Raw genomic sequence first — 26,839 nt, forward strand, 5'->3', positions numbered from 1 at the left:
TATAAATCCATTTGTGGTCTGTCTGTGAACACAAAAGGACTGGCAGGAAAACTGAACACTAGTGGGACCCAGTAATTCACAGCCAGGCCGCCATCTTGTAATGTGTTGATCATGATCTTTGATTTGATTTTGCCCTCGATCAGTATAAAGAGTATAGACTCTTTTTTCAAGAAATTTGATTGTCCTAAGAAGAAAGGAAGTCGAGGAAAATGAAGCACAACCAAGCAACTCAAAACCGAAAATCCTGGCTATAATGCCGCTAGAGCAGTTGCCAGGGCCCAGTTCTTCAAAAGCCAATTAGCGCTAATCCCAGATTAAAAATTAACCAAGGAGTTTATTTCTGTACTCCCAAATGCTGTTCAACGCTTATATACGGCAAACCTTTACATTAGAGGAAGTCAATCTTGAAAAACGAAAATAAGCGAAAGAAACTTGCACCAAAAAGTTGAAAACATGAAGAAAGAGTTTATGCTAATCCTGGATTAAGTTAATCTGCTTTCGAACAACCGGGCCCAGATGGCTAAACTCAGGGGAAATGCTGAGAAGACCACAAACTTCCGAAACTTGTACATGGACTAAAAGGATTTAGAAGTCTGCATAGTAGTAAAGTATAAAGTAGGAATGATATTAAGTCTTGAACTCTTTATCATTTAATCACAAAATGACATCACATTGAACATAACTTTTTAATGACTTTGTAACCAGAGGTTTGTACCAATCCTAATCATGTGACTAAACGGCAGTCTTAAGATCCAAGCGCTTTCTGCATGTGCATTTTTTGTTGCTTGATATTTTTCTTCAATTATCACTAATAAACAAAAGGTGTTGTTGATTCTAGGAGCAAAATTAATAGCATTCAGGCAGATTTGTCTCTATCGAGCTCAGTAAGTGTGTAGCAAGATCAAAAGTGTGAGCCCAGGCTTGGCTCCCAGGTGATGACAATTGGCTAGTAAATTTCGAATCCCACTAGCCTAAGGACTAGTCAGTAGAAAAGTTAAGGTCAAGCTATGGGCTAGTGCTTGTTGTTGTTATAATGAGCGCGAGGTATAATGCTGCAGCATAATTAAATTTTACCACAATGCCTATAGACCGATAACAAATAACATGCAAACAACTTCCCTGCTAGCATAGGTCTCTTTTTTATCACATTCACTGGGCTGAGGAGTGCGAGAAAAGATACCTCTGCCCTGCATGGGTCGAAACTCACTGTGTTGAGCATGTGCAGCGGCTACTTAGCGACCAAATCCTCATGTGATACTTCAGGTTGTGTGTGCTGCAAAAGCAGAATTACTGTAAAGGAATGAACTGGACACAGCAGGCTCAAGTCACATTCAGCAAACATATCATGGGGCATGCAATTTGAAGAGTGCCAGCCAAGATTGTGGACAGTGGTTGGATCAAAGTGAGTTTCGACCCATATCTACCCTTTGCATAAATGGCAATGTACATCCTAAGCCTCACATTCATGTGAAAAATCTTTTGTTTGGAAACATAAGTACGAGACTAAGGATGTGCAAAGTATTGTTATTCAAATTTAGGCGCCGTCTTTGCAAAGGGTCTATGGCAGATGTCTCTTTTCCCGTACTTGTCATCCCAGCAAACACAAAAAGGAAAGACACTTCTGCTGGCAGGGAAACCAAAAACAAAACTGATAATTTTAACACACCAGATTGACACATATGTATTCATTGATAGCTCTTGGCTAACAGGGACACCAAAAACAAATTAAAACTAATGATGATTCTAACACACCAGATTGACACATATCTGTATTCATTGTTAGTTCTTGGTTCTTAAGAATGTCACTGAAATTTAGCTTACCAAATTGTAATCACTTCTTTCTAAAAATAATAAGTATTTTTTTTATCAAATACATGTACATGTTAGTGCAATGTCGAGAGATGAATGAACTGATCAATATGCAATCATATTACCAAAAATGTGAAGTGATCCCTTTTTCTTGAATCAACTACATATGTATAAAGCCATGTAAAAAGCAACTTACAGTGTGTAAAGATATTTTATTTTGGTTGTTAAGGAAAATCTAAAACCTGTGCCTTGCTGCACTGACCTAGCTATCACTCCAGCAAGACAGCAAGGCCTCAGTTTGATAATTATTATGTTTTCCTCTAAGCACCTCACTCTTGGTTTCACTTAATAAGTAGTCATTAAACCTATTGCAAGGTCCCACTTATTATTTATGTTTAAATTGGTTAGCCAGACCTGTCCTTTTGCAAAGAAATGCTGCAATTTGAAGGAACACTTGCATCATTGATTAACCCTCGTATTCTTCCGGAGTATTTAGTTGAAGGCATTGTAGAGATATTCCTTCTAAATGCTCGGTCTGTCCGGTCAGTTCTGCCAAATGGATCGAATTTACAATTTGATCTTGGCAACAATAAGTATCATTGATAATAAAATTATCATCAACAATGTTATTAACTGTGTCTGATTTATCAAATTTCAGTTATTCAATGAAGACATCAAGTATCTTTTATCAATGGACAAGTTATGGAGAAAAAGGAAGCCACCGATGCCTTTAAATTGGCAGAATATTCACACAGGTGAGGTTCATTTTGTTAAGAGGTGCCATGCATAGGCCAGTTTTTTCTTTTTTTTTTCTTGTTTGGTCTTGCTTTTTTTCTTTGGTTGGTGCAAAATAGTCTATAAGGCTCCAAAAAGAAAGATGGAGCTAGTTCACATTGAGCTTGCAGCAAGTCTGCTAATTATCAATTTATTAACCATGAAACAATATTGGGATGACATGAGTTATGTGTCCTGACACCTGCTGCAGTATGGATCATCTCAGAGCTTCAGTGCTAGAGAGGTACAAGTAGAGAACAATGATCTGAATGTCACAAGACATGAGTTCACCCTCACATTGCAATGCAGAGAATCAAAACAACAAAGACAAATAAGTTATTTCTTTTTGTTACAACTTGGAAAATCATAAAATGGAAATGAAATGGAGGTTGAAATACAGTCGTTACATGTATCCTTTACATATTTCGTAGAATGTAACAATGATATAGAAGAAACAGACAATGGCTTACAAGATCAAAGAGTTTGGAGTCCACAGGAATGTACCAAGATTTTTAAACAAAGGTGATTGCTCAATGTTGTTTTTTTGTCTCTCAATCCACCCATTTGCTTTTTGTCTTGTTTCCTCTCCTCGTTGCTTAATGCACTGCAGATGTGCCATTATCGATATCATGATGTTACGAAAGTGAAGTTTGGCTGTAATTCTTCAATTTCAGTGTTGATACTTTGAAACAACAGCTTATTATAAGAGGAGAAGACCTTGTTTGGGATAAGGCTAGTAGCATTTTGAACTTTGTGCTAAATTTTTTCTTGGAAATTCAACGCTCTTTCTTTCCATTTCGTTAAGTTGTGGATTGGTACAAATAATACCAGTAATTATTGTTTCGTGTGGAATAACATTGTTAGGATGACCCAGCATCGATGGATTTTGTAACAAGTGCAGCAAACATCAGGGCTCATATTTTCAGTATTCCTCTCAGAAGCCGCTTTGATATCAAAGGTTTGTTTAAGTCCAAACATTCCTGTTCAATTAACACTTACATTGTAACATTGCATCACCAAGAGATTAAGTGGTGTCCAATACACTAGGACATCAGATTCTTGTAGGGCTGCCCTGGGTTCAAATCCCATTCTGAACACCAAACATATATGTCTTCCATTATTCCAAATTCAACTCCACCACTTTTTTGTAAATAGCATAGTACTTTTTTGTCCACCCAGTTTGGGTTCTTCACAATGTTGTGTTTATGTTAAATATTTCTTTCTTTACATTGCTCTGCAAACTTTAAGCTTCAGATACTGAAAATACAGATTCGGCACATTAATAATGAAGATTACAGATAACATTTCCTGAGCATAATGATAATTTATTTTTATTTTTATACCACTCACTGAGTCGCAGATTCCCCTTCCCACCCCTCGCTTCCACAACCTCTTCCCCTTTCCCCAAGAGTTTTACAGCTTTCAAAAAAAAATGCATAATACAGTTTCTGATAAACTACTTTTTTCTGCTTGTCTCTTTTAGCCATGGCTGGAAATATAATTCCAGCTATTGCCACAACAAATGCAATAATTTCTGGGGTAATTGTTATGCAGGCTCTGAACATTTTGAATGGAAAGTTGGATAAATGTAAAACAGTAAGTTACGCAGTCTTAGTAATGATTAATAGACAACTCTCTTACACTAATGAAATAGTTTGGTGAACCTATGTCCCATGGCATACTGTACATTAAGTTCTAGAATCCTCCTGAACAGAACTGTAACCCCTGAGCTTGGATGATGTCTCACTAAGAGCTCTATAGAAGACCTGTGGGAGCCCAAGCCATTTTAAACGAGGTTTATGCCAGAAACAGTTACATTCTGCATAGTATTAGGACAGAAATGGACTTACAGTAAGAACATTATTTTCTTGCTGTTGATTTTTTTTTTTGTTTTTAAATTCTCACAATTTTGTTTTAGAGGAGGTGTTGACGATTGGTTGCTTTATGCTAGTTGATTTGACATGGAAAATCTGTTGTGTACATGTAACTATTGCATTTTCATTTTATAGTATCTCAAAAAAACATTAGGAAGGCAGCTCCCACTCAGTCTCATTGTCTCTAGAGCTGAAAAGAACAATAAAAGCCAAAAATCTATGCGATTGTAGAAGGCTATGAGAAGATAATTTTTATACTTTTGAGTACATGTACAATGTATATTAGTGTAAAGACTGGTCGATTAAACCCAAAGATGAAGAGTTACACATGGAGTGGATTAACAAAAATGTCACCATACAACCACAGCATACATGACTTGCTGATGCCTAAGCCCTATTACTTTCAAGCCAATTTGCATTTTGAGAGAATTTTTTACAAGTTTTTTTTATTTTTTGTCCTGTCTTGCAGATTTATCTTAACCGTCAGCCAAACCCACGGAAAAAGTTACTAGTTCCCTGTATGCTGGATCCTCCAAATCCAAAGTGTTATGTCTGTGCTGCAAAGCCTGAGGTCAGAAAATGAAAGACAGAGGAGAGATTAAGCTTTGCATTTATGTCAAATGGCAAATCATTGTCAACTAGCCATCCTGATTGTGATCGGTTGTGGCTTCTGTCATGCTGAGCATACTTGTATGGAGGAGGTTATGTCAGGCGAAAATTTGCTGTTTGCCAACATTAATTTTTATCAAAACCTTTTTCATTTAAGGTCATTATTTTTTTGCTTGTTAGCCAGAAACCATATTCCAAAATGACCGCCATTTAGATATTCGTTTGTTTTTATTGAAATTAGACCTTGATGCCTCGTTCAAGGCGAAATATTCTTTTGAATTTTCAGCTCAAGAACGAGGTATCAAGGGCTAATTTGAATAAAAACAAAAGAATATTTAAATGACGGCCATTTTGGAATAAGGTCTATATAGCTGTAGTTATCGCCCAAGTAATGAATGGAGAACTAAGCTTGGATAAAAAGGATTTTCATGGCTTAAGGGAAAGCAACAGTCTCCTAATTGCTATTTGTCATGGGCGTTATACCTGATGTTCATTATCTCCAGTTAACAAACCTCTTTTTCGTTCTAGTTTTTACAGTAGGAAAGTTCAGTGTTTCTGCAGTGCATTGCTCATTTCCCATTCTTGTCCAGAATAGACCTGTTTACAGTTGTGCTAAGTTACCTGGCCTTTAAATGAAAGTGAGGCTGGTGTTGACCTTGTTATGATACAGACCTCACTGCTTTCTTATGTAAATTCTTACACAAAAACATCATTAACATAAGAAAAGGAGGGAGGTCTGTATGATGACAAGGTCAACACCAGCCTCACTTTCATTTAAAGGCCAGGTAACTAAGCACACAACTTTTGCATGAAACTAGATGCACTCTTGATATTAATCATCTCAAAGTGTCCCACGAAAGTCTAGACTGCCCATGCACAACAACAATTTAAGCATAGCATTTGCGTTTCAATTTCAACGTTCAAATCAGTAAGCCTGGACCAAATTGTTCAAAGCATCATTAGCACTAACTAGCACTAAATACCATGACAACCTGAAGACTTTGACATTATTTAACCAATGGTCAGCGCTCTGCATACTTAGAGCAACTTGGTCTTGATCGTTTTCAAGTCAAATCGATTTAACTTTGTTATTCCAAATCCAGAGGTACATATTGGCGAAATAATACGTTGAAGTGGTTATTTGCAGTAAACAGCCTGAATTTGTATAGCTTTTCCTGATCATGAAAACATGTTATTAGACTTATAAAATAGAACTGATTTCCCTTTTGGGTGGTTGTTTTCAGAGTTAATCAAGAGAATTAGTTTACAAGAATATTACTAAAACTTTGATTGTGCTGTGATCTCTCTCTATAGGTGACCATTTTCGCAAACACAACAAGTCTCACAGTCAAAACCTTAGAAGAAAAGGCAAGTTTGAGTTTTGTGTTTGAGTGTTTGAGTGAGTCTCCAGCAATTGGCTAAGTCGCCTGACTTGTGGCTGTTATACACAAATGTGGTCTCGTTCACACACAAGCCCTTCAAGCTAATCCTGCCAAGCCGACCACATGCTGGAAAGGTCAGACCACAACACCGGGAACACTGTCCCCTACTCTTTTCGAATAGTGTGTGGGATCTTTAACGTCCCACAGAGTTAATGAGCAACGGCTGTGAGGCGGGACCTCCGGCTTATCGTCCTTATCCCAGAAGACTTGAAAGTCTAGCCATTTGCAGATGTAGTTACAAAGGAAGCACTTTCTCCGCAGTTATTTAAAGACCCTGAGTGTTGGTCCGGAGTTGAATTCACGACCTCCCGCGTGACAGCCCGGTGCTCAACCATCTGAGCCGCCGGTGCGCGGTTTCATCTGTTGAAGGAGCTTCCCAGCAGTTGACATCGTTTTACAAAAATGGACCACACTTCTCTTTTTATGAAAAAACGTTAATGCATTTAAGGTGCAAAAATACAAGTTCAGTGGGAAGGTATGCCCTGAGTGCCCTACCAGGGGTGCGGTAGCATGCTTGGTACTCAGTCCCTGAAATACGAGTCGTTTAAACCACTCCTCTCTGCCATGTCACGTTCATGTTTCTCTCTTCTTCTTTCAAGAGGTCTTTTACACAGACCCTTTATGAAGACTTAAATGTAGCTGACCCACTGATTTGAGACCGTAACCCGACCTCCAATATCTTTCATGATTTTTTTTTTTCTAAAATAGTTGTTCACAATCCGTCACAAGGGCGATTGATTCTTGAAGACGTTTCAGTACTTATTTCTGTAGAGTTTGCATTTTAATTGTGCTTATTTTGAAAACGTCCTGACAGCTCTTTGAGTCTGGTCTTTTTACGCTCCTGAATTTTAATGTGCACAGAGCCTCCTTTTGAAAAAGGTAAATTTTGTCCTTCGATTTTTAGAGCAGCAAACAGTGTTGAGTTTCTGTTTGCTGCCAGAACATATTGGTAAAAACTGCTTGCCCTCCTTCCAGGACAATACACCTTCCTTTAACGACCTGAACCTTGAAGAGATGGTCGATGGTCACTCGGGAATACCCGACCTGTCGATTACCAGTGTCAAACGCTCTTCCCCTGAGCTCTAAGTCTGAGACTCGTGGGAGCTAAGCCACTAAACTAGGTTCTGGTGGCATTCGTCCTCTCGGTTGCAGAGAAGGTTCCGTTATGTTACATTTCTTTGTAGTCACGAGTAACTGCTTTGTTTTGCAGATATTAAAGGAACGGTTTGGAATGGTGGCGCCGGATGTAGAAATTGAAGATGGCAAAGGTAGGTCCTTGCACGTTTCCTTCGGTCTGATTTATGTTTAAGAGTGAAGTCAGTCACAAACTATGACCGTTATTGGCCTGCCTGTCAATCGCCCTCACTCACTTCTCTCCCTTCTCACCCCTCCCCCCCCCCCCCCACCCCTTCCTTCAGTCAAAAATGCGAAGTCTTTCCAAATAAAATTTAGCTGTTTTTCAAATGTGAAGAAAGTCGAACGGAAAATGAAAAGGAGTCTACGAACGAAATGATATATGAAATGAATCATATATATGAAATCAAGATCGTCGCAGTTATGAACGCAATGGCTGAAATTGCGTTCATAACTGCGAGAATCATAGCTCGAAAAAGAGTCCGGTGAAGGTATATTCGAACTGTGCATATCGTGAAGTTACATGAAAGAAATCGCGGCGGCTTGATAGCTCAGTTGTAGAACAGAGAGCAGCGAAATCACTCGGCCATCACCCTGTCGGCATTAGTTTCGCTAATTGCATGGCTTCTCACAAAGATTAATTTTTTTTTCGTTTTCAGGGAGTATCCTTATATCCAGCGAAGAAGGAGAGACAGAAGGTTGGTGGATCATTTGTCCCCAGATCGTGAGTGTTCGATTCTTTTCAAGAGTAAATCGCGGTGTAAAATAGCTTCTCTTTTTCTTAACTCTTGCAGAAAATTTACCAAAAACACTTAGTGAATTTCAAGTGGTCAACAGCACAAGATTAAAAGCTGATGATTTCCTTCAAAACTACCAGCTTGTCCTTAATATCAAACATAGGTAAGCTGGCATTGTTTGCTGATGGAGCTACTGTATTTCTTCACCGGAAAAATAATGCAGGAAATGCGAAGAAAGCAATTCAAAACGAAACGCCAAAGCTGGCGCACCGCCGCTACTCGCAACAAAACGCATGCCGACAGCTTTTGTCGTGGTTTTGCGTCCTAGCATTTTTCGGTTGAACGACAAAGCGCACTAGACCAAACCTACGACCTAATTCATTTCACCCTTAATTTCAAAACAAATACAAAATCACTGGATAGATAACCTTACTATTAAGCTATAAAGCTGTGAACCGGAAAAGGAGAGGTGTCATTATTGAATTTTCTTCACGAGAAACGAGTTTTTGGTTGTGAACACGCGCATTGGGTTCAAATGCGCATGATCAGACCTGAAAAACTCATAATCGTGTCGCTATCATAAACTTGGTCGAAGTACCTAAAGTAGGAGTCAGATTTTTCAATGCTCTTTTTGCTTGGAACCCATTCTTGTTTCTCCGCTTGTCGTAATGATTGTTAGCGAACCCCAAATGGATTAATCCGAGTAATGCATATAGCATGTTAGAAAAACAAGCTCGCAGTATTTTTATTAAATTTTCTCTTTCTCTCTGTCTCTCTCTCGTTTGTTATGCCACCCAGGAAATGTACCTTTTATACTTTTATAAACTTTGGAAAATAGCCAATGGCCGAAAGCTTACGCAAGTAGTTGTATCAATTGCCTTACTATGATCTCTAAAAACCGCCGTCACTGGTCAACTTTATGTCTTTTCTTATACTGAATTACTAGGATTAGAGTAGGGTTAGACGAGATGTTCAGACAGGGAATTGCCTCATCCACATCGGTCCTTACAGTACTCACGAAGTGCTTCTGTTTTATTGTAGAGACAGTTTAGAAAGCGATGCCGAGTTTGAAGTGGAAGGAGATGTTCCCGCACCCAGACCTCTGAGTCCTCAACCCGGTCCGTCGACACAAGGAGTGGAAACAGAGGGAAAGTTAGAGACTGGTGAGTTTTGCGAGTAGAACATCTCCCGCATAATTTTTGCGTCTTCCAGTGCTGGAGGAGACTGCAAAGCACACACGCTGGAGACAAACAAAATGGTCCGACGTAGGTCGATTGGCGTGCCACGAAAGTATATGGATCATGATTAGCCGAATCGTAGCCGAGATCTGGGTTTTACTTTATTGTTTGAAAACTATGTAATATTAATATTAATACCCTGGGCCTAGTTGTCCAAAGACAGATGGGCTAATCCTGGGTTACTGGAAAAAACTTTGCATATGATTTTAGCCTTTCAGCATTTGCTACCCAGAGAGCAAAGGGACAGAGAAAATTCTTAACATTTTATTTCTTTCTTCTCCGTTGAAATAAATTTTGAAAAGAAGACGAAATGCCTTAGAATACGAAAACAAAACACTAAAAGAGATAAAGGTTAAGAAAGGCGAAGGAGATGAGGACTATTGGAAGCCGTAAACAAACAGGTTTGCACGGATAGAGTCAAAACACGTTATGAGCAAGAAGAATTTAAAACATCGCGAACTGGTGCTTAACATTATCTTCCAATTTTAATAGTTAGTATATTGTTCTCCGGAAAGATTTTTGTGGAGTGTGATCTCGTCTGTTCGTGTTCTTGCCAGGCGAAGATGAGGATGTCATGGTTGTAGATGAGCCTGTTCTATCCCGAAAGAGAAAAGCTGAGGAAACTCAACAGGAATTGCAAACAGACGAGAAGCCAAACTTTAAGGTTGTGAAAAGAGCGAAAGTGTCCAACGAACCAGAGCAGCGGGAAGACGACATTGTCGTGTTGTGATTCAGAGTGGAATGTGGAAGATTGGATGCGAACTCAATGCATGCCTTTCCCTTGAATTATCTTCTTGCTACTCTAGGGCCCGGCGAACTGACTTGACTGCCGGAAACATCTGGGGCCCGTCCCAGGAAAGTCCCGAAACTTAACGGGCCATTTTCGGGTGTCACAATTCTTTCTGTATGTCAAGAATGGAGAGGAATTAAGTCGTCAACCTCACAGTCAGTTTGAAATTCGTTGACTTGAAAACATGTTCAATGATCGGCGTTCTTGAACAAGGGGTTGGGAGGTTTATAAATCGTTTCGGGCCCGAAACGTTTTCTCAAAGCCGGCATGGTTAACGCTAACCAGGGTTAGATACCATGGAAACCTCAAGGCTTTGATACCTCTTAACCAACGGTTAGCGGTAACCAGGCTTTGAACAACCGGCCCCTGCAGGACTTTAATTGTCTTTGATAACAAGTATAGAAAAAGTTTGGGTCGGCACGAGATTTCAGATTTTTCCAGCTGGAAAGCAACTGAGAGTAGCAAGAGATTGATTCCGACTTCTGAAAATTCATGCGTTAATCGCAGTTGCCCTTGGTGAATTTTATCTTCTTCCTTTGTGATTTAATCTGAGTGGATATAACTTGGTTTATTTTTTAAATCTCTTAACTGAGAACCCACAAATAAACCGTCTTCGATATTTGTATTGATCGAGTTTTACTTGCAATTTTTAATCGAAGGAAGTCATTTTAAAAATCCCTGCGGTGTTCATAACATTAAAAGAAATAGCAGGCATAAAAAATGCCGGAAACAGCCTAATTCATTACTTTGTGAAGTGTGTGGATTGTCGTTGTCGTTTTTTCATAGAATATTCCCTTTTCCTGCTTACCGGTAACTACTTTTTATTTAAATTCCACTTTTACTTTATGGACAAATTGTCACTGGATAAGTCCCGTTGTATCGATAATATATTTTCTATTTGAGTTTATGAAGGCTACTGAGATCAATGTTAATGTAATAAAACGAAATCATGATTGAACTTGTCATTGAGTTTTCTTAAAACAAAGAAACAGAACAAAGATGTACAGGAAGATTTAGGTTCACAATGCAGCCAGGTTGACTGTCAAATATGCTACTCTGGGTTCTGCACTGCAATGCCTCAACAACCTTCTACTCAGAAGCATTGACCTAGTTCAGTGAAGACCAAAATACCAATGTTCACCTCCCCAATCAAAAAATCACTCTTTATGACGTTACACCCGCCAGGTTTCTACCGGCCCCCCTAAAACGAAGACTATCCGTATTTCTTCTCTGTTTAAAGCAATATATTTATAACTGCATATGTTTTGAAAGGAAACCCGTTATTCTAGAACTCCAAAAACGGGTACTATTACAATGGAACATGGGAAAATGTGCTGCTCACTAAAGTTTGCTCCTCTCTCGTCCGTAACTGTTTTTTTTTTTTTTTCTCATTTTGTTAGTTTGTACTCAGTAGCCTTTGTTTTTTCTTTTGTATGTATTTATATCTGTAGTTGTTGTTGCTGTAGTTGTTTTTAAATAAAATATTTTAAAACAGTAAAAATAAATGCTACTCTGCGTTGAAGGATACTGAAGGTAACTCACAAAGTTACGATTCAAGAACAACACCCAAAGTTTCGTACTGGTGTCTTCAATACGTAGGGATGATCTAAGGCCCCGTTCACACGTATCCGTATTCGTTTGAAAACGCAACTTTTTTCCGGCATTTTCAAAAAAAATTGCGTCCACATGGAGCGTTTTCGCATCGTTTCGTCCGTTCACACGAACACTATGAATCGATTTGAAAACGATAACCCAACTGCGCATGCTTGACGAACGAGTATTCGCTATTATGAGCCCGCGGAAATAATAAATTGGTGCCATCTTTGATTAGAGTAGCCAGCTTGAAGAAATAGCAAAGCTAAATTTGATTGAAAACAGGCAGTTAGGCTTAAAATAAGCCCAAGAAGTGAAGTGCCTGTCCGCTATCTTGAATAATTTTATAACATTGCGCGGAGTGTATTGGAACTGAAATTGTGACGTGAGCGTTTTCGAAAAGTTCCGTTTTCGTCCGTCCACACGAACTCTCGAAAACAGCGTTTTTGAAAAGATCAGTTTTCAGTGATTGTTTTCATGGGATACGTGTGGATGGAAGCCGTATCCGCAAAGAAAAAGTTGCGTTTTCAAATGAAAACGGATATACGCGGATACGTGTGGACGGGGCCTAAGTCTGACACGACAGTGAATCGCTCGTTGCCCATGAAAAACGTCGCGAAGTGTCTCCTAACCCTTATCTCCAACTTAACCTCAAGTGCCTAGAGAGGCTAACGGTGACAGTCGCGGCTTCAGGACTTCGAAACCGCGTAAAAATCAATGCGGTTTGGAAGTGTTTACACGGAACCGTTCCCGTAGTGTTTACCAACCTCGTTCCCAGGATCTCTCTTTTCTGCCTCCATTGTCGTTGAGGAGAGAAGAGAGACCCTGGGAACAAGGTTGAGTGTTTACGTCATGCCGAACGCATCACAGCCAGGTGATCTGGTGACGTAATTTGGAGGACTGGGAAGAAAAATTTTAACGCCGTATCCCACAACCGCGCGGTGCCGTAGATGTTGTTTCCAAACTCCCTGCAGCTCCCTCGGCTGCTTGTTCGTAATGGGCCGCCATTTTGGAAGCTCACAGCCAGTAGAGGATTTCATACTGTCCTCCTCTTGCTGAGTGCAATTTTCTTGACTCGCATCAGGCCTCTGTTAGTTTCGCTATCCAAGATGTCGGCCGTTAATTCTTACCAAAACAACACTACGCCTGCTTTGCAGGATAGCGTTAGACATAGTAAAATCTAAGTGTCACTATTGGGCATGAAAGGGTCCTGGGAAAGGGTTAAAGGCTTTAAATCATTCAGCAGGACAAAAAATGGTGTACAATTACCAATTCGCCGAACACTAGTGGCGCTGAGATTGTCGAACATACACTGATACAGTACTAACCAATTTTATTTTCAGCCCCGAATTTCTGATATCAGTGGGCAGATATAGAATTCGTTTTCAGATCTCAGTTTATCGCAGTAAGGTAATGGAAGCCCGAAAAAGAATGATGAAATTCATACAGCTAACCGAGCCAGCGAGTTTACCAAGTTCAGATATGGCTTCTGTTGGGCCGATACCGTCGGCCTTGCTCTATCAAATGAAATTCTAATTCCGTTAAGACTGCCTTTCAGGTCAGGCTTACCTTTCGTAGCTTCTTGAGTAGTGTTCCTAACTGCGATGATCTAAAATCTTATCATGCTTCAGTCTTTCCGCAAATCGTACACGTACAAACATAATTTTATAGTATTTTTATATCATAGAATCCAGTGTGACTTAATGTTGACCACATGCTAATCATCTGCATGCAGAGTCGGTTCCAGCGACGAACGATTCAGTTATAAACGGCAGTACTCCGCTGTGAAAAGATTGAACTCACCTAGAAATTGGCCATGATGTTTTATTTTATGCCTAACATGTGCTAACTTTTGCTGTATTCCCGGAGTCTTTTCACTTTTTCAGAAGAGACAAGAGGCCGACCGCAGTTGAAGGCAACCCAAAGGCTCGTTTTCTTAGCTTCTGCAGTAACTCACGGCATCTACGGTGACTCACTGCAGGGGTGGGCGCCACTCCCAAGCCGTTCACGATGCACAACTTGTCCCCAGTAATGCTGGTACTCATTTTACCCACCACGAATGGATGGAAAGCTGAGAAGACGGTTAACGCTTAAGTCCAAACCGCGTCAAAAGAACGCGCGTTGGAGCGCTTCCCTAAAGACGTTTCATGAGAATTTAGCTAGGTTCCCATAGATATCTCTGAAAGACATTTTGACGCATAGCCTGCTATAGCAGGCTCGCTCTATGCCCCTAACCCCAGTCCCTCGGAGAGCCTTGTCGCAGGCTATTTGACGCATGAAACTTTGCAGCTAGTTTTTCGTCCTTGCCTTGAAAAGAGGTTGAAAGACGAGAACAAGATGATGACATCAGCTTTTCCCGAGTATTCAAACAAACCCTTTGTTTCTCTAGATTTATATACTCCGTTATCCATCATGACTTAAATATTAACATGCGTTGTGTTTGCTGGTTCTCTACTCTGCACCGAGAGGTTTTTCTCCGGGTACTCCGGTTTTCCCCTCTCCTCAAAAACCAAAATTTGATTTGATTTGCGTTAATTTGTTAATTTCAAATTATAAGTGTCCTCAATTGGAGACACTAAAATAAACTTTCCCTTCCTTTTCAACGGATTATGGGACCCATGAAAGGTGCTAAATTTATAAAATCTCAATCCTCTCATTCCATGAAATCTGGGGCGTTTTCCATTTACCAAGAAATTCCGGAAATTCCGGTTGGGATGTAAATGAAACACACATTTTGGTTCGTTCCACTGGAAAATTTCCGAAATAAACGGAACTTCTGAAAAGGTAGTGCTGTTTTCCCGTTGGAAACTTTCCGATGGAAATGTGTGTTCCATTTACAACTTTTGAAAGGTCTTACCACTTCCAGGCTATTCACGGCCACATTTTTAAATTTTGGCGCGTAAAATCGCAATCACTGGGCGGCGAACGGACCTGAGTTAAATGGAACACGTTTTTCACCCGATGGAAATTTCCACCGAAATTTCCGGAAATTTTTTTGTAAATGGAAAACGCTCCTGGTACCTTGACACATTTTCAAGACTTCGAAAAGAAATTAAAATAATTGCAAAATTCTACCTTTCGAAAGGCTTCCTTTAAAAGAAGATATATGGAGGGATTTATGGTAACCGAGAAGCGGAATGCGAAGAGCCCTGGAAATTTGGAAAAACGAGACATCTGGTCCCCTTCCCAAGTGAGTCATCTCACTGCACACAAGACGACTGAAGACGACTGTATGAGTAGGACTCAGTGAACAACATTAGGACGTATTTTATCATTTGAAAATGCAGATGAACGATCAATAGAGAGATTTAGTAACGCGTTTCAGGGGTGTAGCGTGAGCTTTTGAAGGTGTACGAACATGAAGAATGTCTCGAGCACCGAAGGCTCTCCAAACAAGGGGGGAGGGGGGGGGGGGGGGTCTAGGGACATGCTCAACTCCCACAGAAAATCTTGACAATTAGGATTTCGCAAATGCTATTTCCGACTATTTCAGAAGGACATTTCAATTAATAAATGCGAATGAAAATGCAGTAGTTAGTTGTTGTTTTTTTCCATCTGTAGAGTTTTCAGCAAGTTACAACACAAACAGGCAAGCAAGCAAAAACACAGGGTTTACAAGCAAAGGGCAAGACGTCGCGAACTCTGTTATAACGTCATCATCGTAACCTTTCCTTCACTGGTGTAGGGGCCTCGGAGGGCTTATACTTATAACAGGAAATCTTTTTAAAACTGAAAATCCTACCAATTTTTTAAGTACACACGCGCGTATTTGCGTTAAGAACGCTACGCCCCTGCATATACTTGAAAAGGTAAACGACGTACAGGCTACAGTAACTGATTGTCATACAGAAAAGCATGAAACTTCACTTATGGATCAGAAGAGTAATGTCATGAATCAAATTTGTTCCTTTGATTTGTAGCCAGACGTTTGTCGATTGTCCACCTTGTTAGCAGTCTTTTGTTGACCCCCTGGTGAATTTTAGCATAGGCCCTGCTTGCAGAATGTCGCATGTTGATCGTAAACTTGCTGCTAAATCTCTTTTATGTCCCGAATGGAAGTATTTTCGTGACGATCCCGGCCTTATAATTTAAAGCTTAACAATTCAGCAGTGGTTACCAGCTTTTGGTACTCGTTGTATGAGAATAAATTCGTTTTGGAACGGGAATTTTTTTTGGAAAAAGGCTCTAAATGAAGGACGATAAAATAAAAATAACCGTAAAAAAGCGTTGAAGGGCGGTTTTTCTGCCGACTGCTCAAAAGAACCGGCCTGCTCAGTAAAAATTCCGCCCTCTGGTAGGTCACCAATAGCAGAATTACCATTTCAACTTGAAATTGTTTGAAGCCGGCGAATTGTAAGTAACCGCCAATATTATAAATTACCATAAGCTACTTTAAAGTCAGTTCAGTGTTATCTGAGAAATCACAGTAAGTTACCTGAAATAAAAAAAATTGATGTTAAGAAATGATTGAGATACGCTGATACAAACTATAAGCACGATGAAAGTTCTTTGAGGCTCATGCATGAATCACAATCGAATCGCAAGAACTTGTCGTTTGTACGCAATCCGCGGTAACTTCGGCCTCCCCAAACTCCCTTACAGTGCAAGCATTTTTTGAAATCTTAGACCATCTTGGATTTGGGTGATTGGGAAAGATGAGTTTTTTTAATCAATAAAAAAATGTAATAATGTTTTCAAAACTTTCAGTGTTTGCTTTTAGTTGAAGGTTTTGCCTGAGGCCATTGCTTGTCGCCAAGAGCTCTGCTTTAAAATTAAGTCATGCGCACTCAGAAATTAATGTTAGCTTTGACCTGAAGTTAATAAATCACAAAAAAAAAGCTATGTTACTACCAATGTTGGCAAGCACGAAAGAGAAATTCTTGAACAGCTATGATAAAGCGGGAAAGATGTGAGGTGGAGTGGTGCTGATCAAGCAAATCAAAAGGAATATAAAGTATTATTTATTTCTCCTTTAAAGCGAAAAGGCGGATCCGTCAAAGCGAGAAGTCGTTTTGCTTTGTACTGAGCCACTGGAGCGCCCCTCCTTTCAAAACGGGATTTGATTATCAGCTATATTATTGTTTTAAGTACACGTTATTGTAGCGGTGCGCGTTATTTTTACTGAGCAAACACTGACCGCATTGAATGAATGACAATGCAACGAGGTATCTGATTGGGTTTCGGTTTTTGCCAGAGATATACCAAATATTCTGATTGGCCAAGAGAACTCTGTTCCTTTTCTTTTCATATTTGCGCGCAAAGATATATAATGGCAAAATGGCGGCTATTCTTTCACATCGAGTTGTCTCAAACTCCACCATTCTCCGTTAAAGTCTAGCCTCCAGATTTCTTGAGTTGTCATTTAGTAGCGTTATATTACCGTCTGCATAATTCATCATGGCGAAAATCAGTTGTTCGAGACCCAAAAACCTTGCTTCTAGAATCTTGGGTTCGCAAATCTCAGGGAGAGGTCTGAGAACCTCACTGGTAAGTATCACGATCGAGTTAATGTTTGTAATGGTAGATCGAGCAAGATTCAACATCTGTTTTTTTGTTTTTCTTTTTAGCTACCCGAAGAATTCGTCCAAGCAGTTGATCGTCGTATGGACTTCAAAGCGATACCAATGGTTTTGGCCAAATTGGAACGAAGCAGTAGTGCACAGAAGTTTAATCTTGGGAAATGCTCGGGTTGTCTAAAGGTGCTTAACAATTAAGCTTACAAGACGGCTATTTTATCTGTTTAAATTTAAGTTTCTCTGAGTTGTAAATTTTGCGTAAAATCTCAACGGCGTTGTCTGTTTGGTTGCTTGCAAATTTATAAAGCAAATCTTGAATATTTTAAATTGTTTTCCAAAGAATTGCTTTTGACGTAAGCTTATTCAAGTCGTAATCTTCCTCGATTCGATTTAGCACACTGCACTTTCGTTAACGTGTGTTCGCCGTTCTTTAAAATGTGGATTTCTTTTTATTACATGTACAGGAACTTTCACATTTAGTCTCCAGCAATGGAAATTTTTTGTTCGCGGAGTATGAGCTTCCACACGTTCCTGACGAAAGACTTCGCATTGGTCAAGTAATCAATTTATTCGGAGGGGTTGAGGTACGTATAGAAATTTGCTCGCATTTCGAAATAGCGATCACATGATATGCATTCTTCAGACGTGGTTGAGTTCTCGCATTCGCTTATCTACTTTTTTGTTGTTAAAACCCGCTGATTTCCGTATGATTTAACACTTTTTTTGTCCTATCATAGGTGCAGAAAACGACTTCCTCTTTGCTTTATTTAGCGATTTTTTGCTCTCTATTATTAAAGCCCATATCAGTTTTGATCGCGTGATTCTTTATTACGACTAAATGTCGTTTTCGTTATTTTCTCCTTTCGCTTTTTCATTTTGCCGCGTTTGAGCTTCGTGTGTTACTCTTTGCTTTATATTTGCTGCTAAATGTCTGCCTGGTACATGTATTAATCGCCCGACTGAATGTCTTGACCGCACTTCCGGTTTTAACGAGATGTCGACAACTTTCAAACCTCAGCCGTTACCAGATATGTTTGTGTTTGTAAGAAAAAAAGCATTAGTTAAATTGCAGTTGATGCAGTTAATAATAGTAATATAAATAATATAAAATATAAATGGGTATGGCTCTTGTTCACAATTAAAATAGTGTTTGTTTGTTTGTTTATTTTTGACAGCTTGTGTTACAAGTGCTGTTTTCTCCAGTTACCCATGGCTTCAGGTTTTGCAGAACACGACCCACGAGTATGTACACGTATAACTCATAAAGCTACTTTTTGCAATCTCTTTGACTTATTTGGTTGTCAATCTTAAATTTTATGGAACACATGAAAAGAAGTCAAGAAAAATCAGCACAGAGTATTAAACATGCCCCCTCGCAGTAGAGACTTTTTTAACTTGACCCAGGCCAAGTCTTGATCGCACTCTTGGACGCCATATTGATTTTCATACTGAAGGCTCGATTTTGACCTTTGCTTTGTCAAAAATATGATGCGCATACAGCGTAAACCTGTTTGACCGGATTGACTTTCCCAGAATCTTGGGCTGCAGTGACTTGAAATACTTTTTTCCGCAGAGCCTCTCCTGCTCGCAGGGTGTAAACATGCTGGTTCCTCCGGTGTTTCCAAAATAATAATTGTGTACCAAATTGCATGATCCTGGTAAATTTGAGCACTTTAAAAGGTTATTTTGTTTTCTTTACTCCACAGGGTTGCAACAGGACAGTTTGTGGTCACTTTGTCTCGATTTCATTCACAATCTGTGTCTTATGGTAGGTATTGCTTTTGTGATGAAAGTACATGCTGTACATGTACAGTGGCCAGTTGCAAACAGAAATAATTTTCTTGTTGCCATCTTTGTTAATCTCTTTGTGTTGCCAGCCGCAAGGTCTGAGAACATTGATTGGACCAATGGTTATGGTAAAATTCCCAGTTGTTCTAGAAATAGCTATTTTTCTGGACTGAAAATTTTAACGTTAAAGTTAATTTACTTATTAAGGATTTTAAGGCTTGGTGGAAGAGGCCCTTAGCGATTAGTAGACATTAAAATAATGCAGATTATACGAATGCAAGCATTCTTTCTTTGTTAATGAACCAATGGTACTTTACATATTTATTCTTTTTTACCCAGCTTTTTCTCTCTTTATCTTAGTTCATGTGTTCTTTGGACAATAATCTTGAATGTAGGATACATTATCATAAATGCCCTGGCTTTATGGTATATATACAAATATACATTAATTTTTCTTTTCTGTTGACAGGTTGATGGAGTAGCTGTTAATCTAGCAAAGAGGAATGACTTAATAAGGCATTTGTTTACACTTTTAGAAACAGGAAAAACCTTTAAGTAAGTTTGAAACATCTCTTTTTTGTATGCATCTTTGCAATAATATTACTTTCATTCGTTACTTTAACTGCGGAAAGTTTCACTTGTTTTGTTGTCTTGGCAGCAGCTAAGCCACACTAAATGATATTGCATTTTCCCCTACCAAATGTTTTCATATCTTTGCCTCTTGCAAAAATTTAAAAAACACTCTTTAATACTAACTTGTCAATGTGCTTGGACAACCTGGTGATGTTGCATTTAAATCCTATTGTGATTTAAGAATATTGTTCTTGACAGTAGCAGCATTATTAACCTAGGATATTTTTGTGTTTAGTTATGCACTTGTGGTATTGGAGGATCTGTTTGGTTCCAGGAAGGAACTTATCGACTTGGATAGTATTGGTAAGTGTTTTAATTTTGCATCACTCTGTGAAATTGTTTGTATTTATCAGCAAGCTCTAGGAAAAAACATCCTGTGACTTCTTTTGTCCAAATACTGTTATAGTGCCTTTGTCTGGATCATTTAGGGATTTCATATCTTTTATGTAGGATCTTCATTAGATTGGTACTTTTGATCTGATTTTAATTGATTTGCTCTAACCTTACAAATGCTTTTAATTTTCAGTAAATATGAGAAAACTGATAAATATAGTGGATCAGAAGCAGCTAGCAAGCCTTTGTCGAGTCCTGTCCTTTTCTCTGTCAGACCTAGAATCGGTGGAGGAAAGAAGCACTTGTAAGTTACAGATCTTTGTTTTGCATTTGTCTGGCAGGACCATGGTTTAGCCCCCACCTGGTCAGATTCTTTAACTTCTGAACGTGGATTTCTGATTTATTTTCTTGGCTCAAAGTTGATTTAATTATCAATACAATTTTGCCTTTACCAGTGCTTGCACAAGATGAAGTGGACAAAAAGGGGCTTTCCCAAAAGGAGATGGCAGACAACAATCAAGGTAATTCTTTGACATTTTTTATCACTTACGAGTTTCCATAGAGTTCCGATAGTAGTAGCCCTTGTTACTTTTGGAATTAGTAGCCTTTGGGGGTCGCTACTTTCGGGGAACAAAAATCGTTTCAAATAGAGCTTGCGCATTTTTTTTTCCGAAATAAAAAATGAGCAACATAAAAATAAAATTAAAAAAAATTTATTTGCATTCCAGATTTATAGATTGTAACACTGCACAAACATACTATTATACTTTAAAATTTTGACTATTGATTGACAAATTAAGGGCATACGGAATACCTCTTGGTCTCGCTACTTTCAGGGGGGGAGGGTCGCTACTTTTGGGGGTCATTTCTATCGGAACTTTATGGTACTTGGTTTTTTTTCATAGCTGGGTAGCCATATAAAGCCAGCTACTAAGAGTTTTCTCCTGGTTCACTTTTATTTCAATAAGATAGTGATGATTTATTTGACATTTTAAAGATTGCTTTTGCCATTTTTGGTTCAGCGAGTCAGAAAGTTGATTCGCCATGTGAAAATGAGATAGACTTAACATAACGTTTTCTTTATTTTCCTACAATAGCTTCACTCATCGGATTAAGGGAGTTCCTTCCAAGAATTGTCAAGCTTGCCTGTCATCCACTAGGTAAGTTGATGAATGTTCAATGATGTTCTATTTTTTATAAAAGAATTTGTGTAATATTTTGATGATGACTGTTGATTTTTAATCAATGATGATTGTTATTCCCTGTTTTTCTTTTTAGTGGAGAGAGGTGCTTTCTCCAGTGCTATGTTGTTTGACAATGCACAAGCGTTTCTTGATATGGATAATTTCCACACCTTCTTGCAAGATGTTTTTTTAGAAACTGGAAGACTTGATAATCATCTTGGTATGTGACCACATATTGTTTTAGAATCTGGTTTATTAATTAAACAATACCATTCTAACAGTAATTTAACTTTGCAAGAGAGAAAAATAATGAAAATAAGGTTGTTGCTTTGTTGACAAGAAGAAATAATGTTATTCCCCATTTTCTGACAAATTTAAGGCTTAATCAAGCTGTAATCTATTGTAACTCAATTTCATTTTGTTTCCTTTACATAGATCCTGAAGAACGCGAGGAGATGCCAATGATTCAATCAAGCTTTAATCGCATCCATGATGTAATTGCACAAGACTTCATTTTACGTCTGTCTTGACTTCAAATATTATTAAAGATTTTGAACCCTTTAGAAAGCTCATAATAAAATTCTTTTTGTTTGTTTCTTTTTTCATTTCAGCTGATTCATAAGGTGGAGGTGTTTTATGTTCTCTGTTTGTTCTTGACTGGAAAACACAAGATAATTGTAAGTTGGCTTAGTTTTTGAAAATAATATTTCTCTCTTTTTGTCTAGTGTCTTAAACATTTCTCTTTTTTATCTGTTTATGAAGCCATCACAAATTTCATGTCATCTGTATTTTTTCAGGTACAGAAAAAGCTCTCAGATTTGAAGCTAATTCCTGGCATGTGTGTATTGTTTGACAAGATGCCATGGCTTAAAGACAGTGACAGAGTGTAAGGGAAAACTATTTGTTATGCCTTTTGTAATGGTCAATAATATTAATCCTCTCCTGTTTTCAATCATTAATTTTTGTTTATGTGTCTTTGGCTAACAAACCTGATTTCTTATAGGAATCATGACTTGTTGGACCTAGAAGATATGGTGGACCATGAATGCACACCACAAACTGCATTGAAAATTCAGTTCCTGCGACTTGTTCACAGTTTTTGTGACCGGCATGAGTAAGTTTTCATCTAGTGGGCTTGCAGTATTTTGTCATGAACCTTTAGATTTCACACCTTTTATGTATAAGTCTTTGAGGATATTAACTTAATCTAATTAGACACTCTTGTTCTCTCTAGGAACAAGCATCTTCTTTTGACTCCCAAAGAAGTTGATGAACTTCAAGATCTGTATGGTGAGTAATATTGTTTTATTGTCCTTCTGTGTATTGTGAACTAACTTGTTCAAAAACAGGAAGGAAATGTTCAGTGTAGTAACAGCGTCTGCATTTCTTTGAAGTTAACAAATTCCCTCACATCTTGTTTCTTTCGTTTTTTAGTTCAAAATGACCTTGAGATTCCTGAAAGTTTGTTAAACACAAACAGGTTTGTTTTGCCCTTCTCTTTGTCTGTCCTAAGTATATTATTTAGAGATTCTTATTGTTTTAGATCTGGCTTGGAGCTTCTCTCTAACTAGTATTTTGACTTTGTTTATGCTCTTTAGGAAGCTTTGTTGTTCCGGAGAAAAAGGACTTCTAACAAAAATTTTGGAAACTTTGATTCAATGTCCTACAACTGCACCTTTAAGGTACTACTTTCATGAGAATTAATACTTTTATCTTCTTTTTATAATTCTACGCTAAACCAATCCATCTAAAACACTTGTTGTACTTTTTGAAAACCAGGTTTGATTTTTTTGTCCCTGTTTCTTTTCTAGGTTTTGGCTTTCAAGAGCGATTGAGGGATTTCTCAGGGGCAGAGCATCTGTTGGGGACCAGCTGTTTCTTATCAAGAGAGGTCTTCTTGAGGTATTGAGACTTGTTTGATCCTGTGAGGTTTGAATGAACATTCAGTGTAGTAAAGAAAGCAGGGTTTGTCTGCCATCTACAGTGTAGTCTATTAGTGCAGTGTTGTTTTCGAGGCTAAACACCTACCTCCTCTGAGTTGCTGGTACTTTTTTTGTAGCCTTTGGTGACAGTCAGTAATAATAATAATAATAATAATCATAATCATAATCATAATCATAATCATAATCATAATAAAAGATTATTCTCTTGCTTTCTTTTCAGCACCTTGTTGATCATATCACAAGTGATGAAATCAAGCCAAAGGAAATTCTTCAAAGTAGCTTTGATTTGCTTGGGGAACTAATGAAGTTCAATCCTTTTGCATTCAAGAGATTTGACCTTGTAATCAGTGACAAACAGGTATTGTGATACTGCTGCAAGTGTCTCTTAAACAATAGTTTTCAAATAAAAATTAATATTCCTTTCATGGTAATGCTGAATCGACTTTTATACTTACTGCAATGTGGAAAACAAAAGGCCATCCAGTGCATTGCTAAGGAATTGTTTATTTAAATTATTACTGATTGTTAAAGGACTTATGTAGGAAAGGTATTGAGGGTTCTCAAAAAGCGCAGGCAGTCAGTGATTTTGCCAGCACTTTCATAGTATAGGTATTTTCGTTGGTCATAATTTGCCAGTAAAGAGAGCAACTTTAAGGTCAGCCCTGAAAACTTTGTTGCATTTTCCCTCACTGGTACTTTTTTCGAAATGAGGAAAATTAAGAAAAGTTAATTTATTATTTTATCTAAATGTTGTTAGTTGCCAACTCTTGTTTTTATCAATTGCAGTTTGAGAAGTTTGTATCCATCCTGACATCAAATGTGGTAGATTCCAATATGCTTATTCGCTGTCTGGTGTTGTCTCAAGAACATTTCATGTCTAACAGATTCTATTCTGGTAAGGAAATATAAATAATCTTGTTGTGTCCTTGCTCAGCTCAGAAATGTACCTAAGGAAATATTTCAGTTTCACTTTTCCAGTACTCTGTTTTGATTCATATTGCTTTTTGTATTTAAAACAGGTTTTGCCACTGGTTCATCCAAGCTAGGCACTCTCATAAGCAATTGGGAACAGATGATCTTTTTGCTTTACAAGCTTATTAACTCGATAACTGTTGGAACCCTCACTCAAGTAAGTGTTTTGTTATAAACTGACAGAAATAGATGGTAATGTTGTGAAGTTTCACAGACTTCGTTTTTTTGCCCTGCTAACAAAGATATGGAGAACTGTTGCCTGTAAGTCCATTGTGAGACTATAATTTGCCCTCATGGAAGATATAAGATGCAAGCACTTTTTCAGCATAGTTGAATGGTCAGCAGTTACTAAGGTTGCATTTCGTTGTTACAAGCATGGAAATATAGACAATGCCTTAGGAGTAACACAATTTTTAATCTTTTAGTAATTTTGACTAATTAATTTTCTTACTTTTTCGCTTGTTTTCTCTCTAGGAGAATGTCAGCTGTCTCAACACCACTCTTGTATTTCTGATGTTTGCACACAGACATGGTCGCCTTCCAGCCTATCTCATGGTGAGTATACATTGTCAAGCTCCTTGATATAATTATTAGAATATTAAGTTAGTTATTGGAATCGCTAAAATTACATCAAAATAAATTATTGTTTGGAAACAAAATGGAAAAAGTGGATGACAGCATGTGCTTTTGGAAAGATAATATTTTGGAACCTTTTTACTGCTTCATAACATGGTCACAAAGATGTCATTGCCAAATTCAAAAGGAAGCATACACGTTTGAAAAGGTTGGGTAGAGTATTCTCTTTTTTGTAGATTTGTGTTTAAGTAATATGGTTTTCATTTCCTTTTAGGCTTTTGTCAGGGAAGAGAACATTCAGAAGAATCCAGGATTCATCCTGACAAACTTGAGGTGAGCTTGTTTTCTTGAAAGTGTTTACTGGAGATGTGACAAAATTACGACCAGCCCAAAGGATTTGAAATTAAATCTCCTCCTGTAATTTCAAATAAATAAGACTTTCCTTTTAAAATTATGAGCTTGATTAGGTCTTACATTCATACTCTAAACACAATACTGATATTTTCTACTACTATCAACATTTTCATGGAAATAATTTAATACTTCTTGCTCCTAAAAGTAGCGCTTTGCCAAAATTATAATTTAATATTAATCTTGTTGTGTTGTTAGACTTCTGTTGGAATTCTGGAAGACCCACTACTTGAGACGAGGGAAGGACTGCTCAGCCCTTGAACAGGTAAAACTAGAGATGCAATATGTTTCCCAAATCATGCTTTCAGAGGAGAAGTGCTGTCATCCATTGATTCCAAACATTTTCTATTATTTTATTTTCAGAGCTCTTGTATCAGCTTTGATCACTGGAAGCAAGTGGTGGACATTCTCCTGTCAGACTCTTCATCTAATACATCTGTTCTCCATTATCTGCCGTCAGCGTTCACAAGAAATTGCTGAAGAGGTGTCAGAACTGTTATTACGTTAAGACTCAAGGCGTCAAGCAGGTCTTGACAATGTAACGAAACAGCAACTGCAATGGTGATTCTCTGTGATTGTATATAATAAATCGTAATTTATGTCACAGATTTGACATTGCGGCACCATAGCTCAAGGTTGGCTAGTACATTTGGTAGACTTCTAGTAGACGCAGGTTAGACGTCCAACATGGTTTGCACGTTGCAAGCCTCTCGTGGTCTGTGTTGGTGTTTGTACCTGTAAACACCGTTAAACGACAAAAATATATAACCTTGAAATAAATTATTATTTAGTTCAGTAGATAAATAAGAAAATTACGTACGTAGCTTGAATTTTTTTGCAGGACATATTCAATTACGTAATTAGGTAACAAAAAAATAATATGCACAAAGGTGTAAAGGTTAAGACTTTCACCTTACTGAGGTTTATGTGTATGCTTTTTTAAATGTTGTTCCTGCCTAAAATTGCACGAATTAGCTTTACTCAGGTGTGATTTTATGCACGTTTTAGGTGTACAGATAAAATATTAGGTCACCCCTATATGACGGGTAAAAAGTATTGTATTTTAAATTTCCTGTCATTTGCTTGGTAAAGAAATGAATGTAGGGTTTAATTTTCCTCAACAGTACCTTTGCAGCGTTGATAAATGCATTGATCAACATTGACTAGATATTATCGTCTTAAAAAAACACTAGCTAAAAGAAACGTCTTATTATTTATTTCTAGACCAACTGCATGCAGTGTATTATAATAATGAAAATTATCTTAGACCTGTTATATATTATATTATTTTTATGAAGCAGTTTTTTGTATGAACCTATATACCAAGCAAGCGCAGTTTTAATCAATAAAGGAAAAAAGAATTCCTATGCCTGTTGTAGTTTTTGTCTTTAAGGGTGAAGTAGGATCTCGCACACGCGCATTCTTTCAAACATACGCAAAATACAATATGCCAGAGGGTTGTACCATCACAATTAAGCCAGGG

At 38.0% G+C, this 26,839-nt stretch overlaps 2 protein-coding genes across 2 annotated transcripts in view; both read left to right on the forward strand.

Annotated features, from left to right (window-relative positions):
- The window catches only part of LOC137995470 (SUMO-activating enzyme subunit 2-like), a 20,654-nt gene extending 8,754 nt beyond the window's left edge, over positions 1–11,900 (forward strand). Inside the window, exons 8-19 of the mRNA XM_068841017.1 lie at positions 2,468–2,564; positions 3,015–3,105; positions 3,258–3,315; positions 3,448–3,541; positions 4,067–4,179; positions 4,927–5,028; positions 6,381–6,434; positions 7,719–7,776; positions 8,302–8,340; positions 8,437–8,542; positions 9,421–9,542; positions 10,175–11,900. Of these exons, the coding sequence (XP_068697118.1) occupies positions 2,468–2,564; positions 3,015–3,105; positions 3,258–3,315; positions 3,448–3,541; positions 4,067–4,179; positions 4,927–5,028; positions 6,381–6,434; positions 7,719–7,776; positions 8,302–8,340; positions 8,437–8,542; positions 9,421–9,542; positions 10,175–10,347 (1,107 nt within the window). The 3' untranslated portion in view covers positions 10,348–11,900. The remainder of the gene's footprint in view (positions 1–2,467; positions 2,565–3,014; positions 3,106–3,257; positions 3,316–3,447; positions 3,542–4,066; positions 4,180–4,926; positions 5,029–6,380; positions 6,435–7,718; positions 7,777–8,301; positions 8,341–8,436; positions 8,543–9,420; positions 9,543–10,174) is intronic.
- Positions 11,901–17,261: 5,361 nt separating this feature from the next.
- Positions 17,262–26,723, forward strand: LOC137995513 (short transient receptor potential channel 4-associated protein-like). Its single transcript, XM_068841049.1, has 26 exons — positions 17,262–17,487; positions 17,568–17,699; positions 17,981–18,100; positions 18,692–18,758; positions 19,223–19,284; positions 19,774–19,859; positions 20,173–20,240; positions 20,464–20,574; positions 20,726–20,791; positions 21,368–21,430; positions 21,549–21,674; positions 21,890–21,948; positions 22,066–22,131; positions 22,252–22,340; positions 22,458–22,568; positions 22,689–22,744; positions 22,889–22,934; positions 23,053–23,136; positions 23,266–23,356; positions 23,618–23,755; positions 24,184–24,292; positions 24,417–24,526; positions 24,844–24,924; positions 25,220–25,278; positions 25,555–25,621; positions 25,720–26,723. The coding sequence occupies exons 1-26, from the start codon at positions 17,398–17,400 to the stop codon at positions 25,834–25,836; spliced, it is 2,274 nt and encodes a 757-aa protein (XP_068697150.1). The 5' UTR covers positions 17,262–17,397; the 3' UTR covers positions 25,837–26,723.
- The last annotated feature ends 116 nt before the right edge of the window (positions 26,724–26,839 follow it).

This window comes from Montipora foliosa, chromosome 1 (assembly GCF_036669935.1).
Source record: "Montipora foliosa isolate CH-2021 chromosome 1, ASM3666993v2, whole genome shotgun sequence".
In the NCBI taxonomy this organism is placed as follows: domain Eukaryota; kingdom Metazoa; phylum Cnidaria; class Anthozoa; order Scleractinia; family Acroporidae; genus Montipora; species Montipora foliosa.

What these genes read in the sequence shown, in the direction of transcription:
- LOC137995513 (XM_068841049.1), top strand. Translation starts at nt 17,398, where the DNA reads ATGGCGAAAATCAGTTGTTCGAGACCCAAAAACCTTGCTTCTAGAATC. An exon ending in GAAACAGGAAAAACCTTTAA is followed by an intron (nt 19,860 to 20,172) that starts GTAAGTTTGAAA and finishes TTTTGTGTTTAG; the next exon opens with TTATGCACTTGTGGTATTGG. An exon ending in AGTTTGTTAAACACAAACAG is followed by an intron (nt 22,935 to 23,052) that starts GTTTGTTTTGCC and finishes TATGCTCTTTAG; the next exon opens with GAAGCTTTGTTGTTCCGGAG.